General features: G+C 33.9%; 1 protein-coding gene across 1 annotated transcript; it reads right to left on the bottom strand.

Annotated features, from left to right (window-relative positions):
- Positions 1-1708: 1708 nt before the first annotated feature.
- On the bottom strand, positions 1709-5332 carry LOC107812574 (protein GAMETE EXPRESSED 1). Its single transcript, XM_016637719.2, has 6 exons — positions 4274-5332; positions 3450-4037; positions 2941-3067; positions 2650-2836; positions 2406-2553; positions 1709-2153 (listed from the first exon to the last, which is right to left on the bottom strand). Exons 1-6 carry the CDS (start codon positions 4777-4779, stop codon positions 1907-1909), a joined length of 1803 nt encoding a protein of 600 aa, XP_016493205.1. The 5' UTR covers positions 4780-5332; the 3' UTR covers positions 1709-1906.
- Positions 5333-6009: the final 677 nt, after the last annotated feature.

The raw sequence follows: 6009 nt of genomic DNA on the forward strand, positions 1-6009 counted from the left end.
AATAAGTTCCAAACAAATAATCAAGTCCCAGAATTACTAGTAATACATATTACTACTATTATAGAAGAGCCTAAGAGAGGAGCTTAGGGTCATCCAGTGAATTGACAACAATACCCTTTGAGTTTCTACTTGGCTGGAATGCCAACTTCACCAACAATATATTTACCCTTGTTTTTTCATCTTATTACGTCAATTGCCATCACACAATTTGGTAAATAAAGGACACTTTTGAGGCATTCTCGAGGCCCAAATTGCCAAGCCAAACTGCTTTAATGGAACATCTATTTGCCCCTGTTTTGTACATTATTACATCAATTGCCATCACATATTGATGTAAATAAGCGAAATTTTGAGGCATTTTCAAGGCCCAAAATGCAGGTTGCCACGTGGAACAGCTTTTGCTTCTTTGTTTTAAACTTCTACATTGATTATTGTAGGCCTACTAAATTCTCACTGATATCATTGTATGTACTTGGTACAATACTCTATTTTTCAGCTCTTACAAGTTTTATTTTATGTAACTTTTAAATATTTATGTACTTTGATAATATCATTTTGTTGTTACTATATATTTTTTATCAATCAAATTTTATTTGGCGATGAGAGGAGCTTTGTATTTAATTACATCACAGGATATATTATAAAATAGTTCAAAATATAAAAAATAAAATATCAAATAAAAATGGTGAGAAAACTAAAGCTACTAAGATTTTTACAAAAATTAAATAATCTGCAATTTATATGGTGATAGTAGCAAATGCTTGGTAAATAAAATTTAAGAAAAGAAATTAGAATATTAGATACACTTACCAGCCTATTATTCCTATATTTCTAATATTGTTGTTATTTTATGTTATGTTATGTATTTTATGTTATTTTAGTATGAGTTTATTGATAGTACTAACGTATCGTCTCTTGTTGTTGTCTTGAGCGAGGGTCTCCTGGAAACAACCTCTCTGCCCCTCGCGGTAGGGGTAAGGTCTGTGTACATAATACCCTCCCCAGACCCCACTTATGGGATTATACTGGGTTGTTGTTGTTGTTGTTACCAGCCTATTATAAATATTATGTTAGATTATTTTTGTGCAAGCTTTCATTTATCTAGAGTTATATATAGATAAATCAAAATGATCACTTAGTGAAAATAAGAAAAAACTTAAGCTTTCCTGAACCGAAATATATTTCTTTCGGAGGGAAGTTGAGAAGGAGTGTACAATTAGGAGTACAACATCAACGACATAACAATGTAATCTCACAAAGTGAAGTCTGAAAAAAGTATGATGTATGTAGACCCTATCTCTATTTTTGTGGGGTAGAGGTTATTTCAAGACAATTTTAGAAATCAAGCTAGAGTGAAAAGTTAAATCGAAATGATTTAAAGTTAATTTCAAATAGGAAATTATAAAAACTTTTAAGTACCATTAGAAAAACTTACATGCACTATATTGGCCTATCGGGCCCATCCTTTTTTATATCAAATTATGTAATCTAACTTATCTTTACGACAACAAACTATAAATATCACAAAAAAATTTCCATTAGTAGAATCAATTACCAAATTAAAAGATGAACATCTAACGGTTCACTTACTAAATTCTCTCAAATAAAATTTATAAAACAAAAAAAAGTCAAACAAGATTAACATGCTAAGGCTCAATTGGACTTCAAGAACTTATAGGAATATATATTTTTAAAATACAATAGAAGTCCAAAGTAAGAAAATAATTATTTCTTGTGATTTCAAGTTTTAACTTTTAGAATTGGGCCCGGGCACAGCACGGCTAAAGTAACTAGTAACTACTATAAAAGAAAACACCAACAGTTTGTATGGTTTTCCTATTACTATAAACATATAAGATGGTTGAAAATAAATTGTTAATATCTTCAATTTGTCAAAAGGTGGTGATTATCTTCTTGTAATTGACATGCTTCCAACTGAATTCTCAGCAACTTCTTCAGGATATGCAAAGTCAGGATCCTTCAATTTGTCAACATCTTCTGGTAATTCAGCTTCAATCCAAGACGACCAATCCACATCACTATCTGAATCCTCATTCCCCATTTCATATGATAAGTACTTCTTTTGTTTCTGAATTCCATTAACCTTCTCCACTAGTGTCAGTAACATTTGATGATTCAACACTTCATAATCTCTGCAACATGTTTGCACAATAAGAAGGTGTTTCAACAACAACAATATACCCAGTGCAATCCCATAAGCGGGGTCCGGGAAGGATAGTGTGTATGCAGACCTTACCTCTACCTTGTGAAAGTAGAGAGGCTATTTTCGATAGACCCTCGACTCTAGAAACACAGGTAATTGCATAATAAGAAGATATGTATAATTTTTATGAAAATTTGGTATGCTAAAAAGAGAAGATTTAGTTTTTTTCTATTGTTTGTACCTGTATGTCCAAATGGAATATAGAAGTTGGCACGACGCGAGTAACACAAATAGAGACCTAACTATGCTCACAGTCCATGCTTGATCATCAATTTCACTTGTTCCATATCGAAGTATGGCTACTTCAATCAAGAATGTGAGGCATAACCCTATAAAAAAACCAGAAATGATGAAGCAGCAATGAGCACAAGAGGATTTAGAAGAAAAGAATATAGTTTGGAAAAAAGAAAAGAAGTGATACTTACCTATGTAAAGTCTAGGTCTCACATTATAAGTCTGCTTCGTGCTAGTGAACATGTAGAGAAGAAAGATTGACAACGAATAGAGCAAGAACGCTTTGATCAATCTTGATTCAAGAAGCATGGCGTTGTGCAATGCGAACAACTTGTCTATGGCAAGGAACATGCTTGCTTGTTTAGACTCAAAGCTTTCCTGTTGACACAATTAAAGAAATTCATGAACTAGTACTAGAAATCTAAGACAATGATGATATTATACTAACTTAAAGTTGCTTTCCTTAATATGAATTAACAAACCTGAGCAGCTAATATAGTTTTTGATTTCTCAACAAGATGATCATGTGTTTGCTGGAGTTGTTTTTGCCGTCTAAGAAGCTCCTCTTGTTGCTCGTGCCCGAATTGAGCCAACTGTTGCAGAGTTACCCTGCAAAAGTATTAAGATAAATACATCAGCCTACAAATTTGGCCAACAAGAAGTAACCTACATATCAACCGTGATATAAAAGGGCAGCCCGGAATACAAAGCATCCGGCGTTCACGTAGGATCCAGGGAAGGGTCGCACCCCAAGGGATGTTATGTAGGCAGCCTACCCTGATGCAAGCATCAGTGGCTGATCCACGGCTCGAACGCGTGATCTATAGGTCACGTGGAGACAACTTTATCGTTGCTCCAAGGTTCCCCTTCTCAACCGTGTTATAGTACCTAAAAAATATGGAGTAATAACTTGCTATAACCAGTTAAATTACACTGACAACGTAAGTAGTGTATATATAAGAATCGCACAAGTTATTGTTGATGGTTTTACCTGCTCTCTTCCATTGCTTGAGACTGAGTTTTAGTGAGGAGTTCAAGGCCATTAATAGCTTCAGATTGTCCATCCAAAAGTTGTTTCTGTTTATCCAAAGCTTGGCCAGCAATATTCCCAATATCATCAGCTTTAGTCTGTAATTTGTCCATCCTAGAAGTCATTTCATCCCCAACTTTCACAATCTTATTCTCAATTTCCTCAGTTCCATTTACTAATCTATTCATCCCATGGTCTAAACTAGTATAAGATTCATGAACCATTGCCATGTTTTCCTGCAAAGTCTCCTTCATTATCGCCTGCCCTTCGCTCAACTCTAACTGTGAAGCTGCTATTCCTTTCGATTGCTCCAAAATTGCTTCTGACTGCCTCGACACAGAGTTTACACTATCCTCAATATTCTTGGAAGTCTCTACTACTCGTTGAGTTTGAACATCAATCGAGGCTAAAGATTCTTGTACATTTTTCGAGTTTTGTAATAGCAATTCCCCTACTTGTAACATGTTCTCTAGTTTTTCCTCAGCAAATTCAGCAGAAATTTGCAAATTGTTCACCAAACTCTCTATTGAAAACTTCCATGCATCTATCCTGCAATTATTGAAAAAGCATAAGACCTCAATACTAACTTTCACTAAGCAAAAACGGAGAAGATATTCAAGGTGGAAAAAAGAAGGGGAGCCTCGGCGTAACTGGTAAAGTTGCTGCCATGTGACCAGAAGGTCACGGGTTCGAGCCGTGAAAACAGCCTCTTGCAGAAATGCAGACACTTCACCGGTCCCCGGGATGCCCTTTATATTCAAAGTGGGAAAATAGTAAAAACTTACTGCAATTGATGGCAAATTGCACCAATTTCAAGAAGGAACTCCAAATAAATTTTGAGAACATCAGTATCTATTTTCTTGAGACAATTTGTCATTGGTGATTTTGCATCACAATAAGGCAAAGGAGATCTCCCAGTATGTTGCTGAAAACAATCACATAAATTCCAAGAAAGTCTAGACCTTAATTCTTCATCGGGAAGAGCTTTTGAACACACAGCAAATACACTCTGATAAGCTCTCTGCCAACAAGAATCAGGGACTAACATCTTTTGTTTAGCGTTTTCGATGAGTTTAAGTCCCTTTTCATTTTTATAAACTTCCATTGAGAATTCAGACACCAACTTAACCGTTCGACTTTTCCAAGAGTATTTGCCTGAATTACTGTTTTCTTGTTTATTATCATTCTTGCTATTAGTTGTAGATGAAAAGAACCAACCCTGTGATGATGAACTTTGTGACACCAAAACTAACAACACAAGCAACCATTTTCGCATATGAATTAGACCCATTTTTGTTCTCAATCTGCACAACAACTCTGCAACCAAAAGAAAAAAGGTTGTGACTTTCTTTTTCTGTTAATAAAACCTTATTATTATAGATAGTTTGAAACTCCACAAAACTACAATTGCAGAAGTAACGTGAATTTGATAAGTATATAAATGGTTGGGAAAATGGCGGCAACTACTTGGGGAGAAAGTATCGTGGATTTTTTTTTTAAAAAAAAGTATTTAATTTGCTTAAAAGGATAATATTATATACTTAACTTGGGTCGGAATTAACATTTAGTAGGAACTCTTTGTGCAAATTATGGCTGCCGAAGAGTCCAATAAAACAGCGGTTACGGCATAGAAAAAGAGAATTATTAAAGAATAAAATATTATACATGCATGATGTTTTACAGTGAAAAGAAAGGGACAGAAAGAATTAAATATGCGATATCAGATAACAAACCGTAAACGCAAGAAACTTCTGTTTAGATTATTTTACATTTACACTTGATGCGCCTTATTTGATGTGGTAAAACTAATTAATAACCAAGCATCAGCATTTAATTAATGCATTTCCAAGTGAACAATTGCCTAGTTAGTAAGATTAAGAAAAAGGAAACAAAACTTTGCTATCATAAAGGGATAAAAAGATTGAAGAAAAAGAAATTCATTGAATTATTTTCAATTAAAACAAATAGCAAAGCATAAATATATTAAGTGTCAGACTTGGTATTGAAATAAATATTAAACATTACTTATTATAGAGCAAAAAAACAGAAATGGGAAGACAATGTGTACCTGAATTAATCCCTCAGACAATGAATCTAATAATAGGTGTCTGAGTTTCGCGCCCTTTCAGTATCGGTGGTGTCCGTTTCTCTATTTTCCTGTTTTTTTTTTTTTGGGAAACTTACACAAATGTCCCAAATAAATCTCAACTTACCAACTTCTAGCCATTAGTCATAGACTTACCAAAACTACCCAACAAAAATTGAAAAATCAAATAATAGGGTTCTTCTATCAAAGAATCACATGCAAAAATCACCTTCTATATTTTTAAGCGTGATTAGCAACATTAGATACAAGACGGAAAGGAAATTTCATGGACGGAGTAGTAAATAATGTGATGAAATACAAAAATCTATACAATATTCCAAAAATCTAAACAAAAAAGGAACTTTTTCAATGGGTATAGTTGAAATTCATTGAAAATATATAGATAAGTCAATATACAAAATTTGAGGAAGATTA

This window comes from Nicotiana tabacum, chromosome 11, assembly GCF_000715075.1.
Source record: "Nicotiana tabacum cultivar K326 chromosome 11, ASM71507v2, whole genome shotgun sequence".
Taxonomy (NCBI): Eukaryota; Viridiplantae; Streptophyta; class Magnoliopsida; order Solanales; family Solanaceae; genus Nicotiana; species Nicotiana tabacum.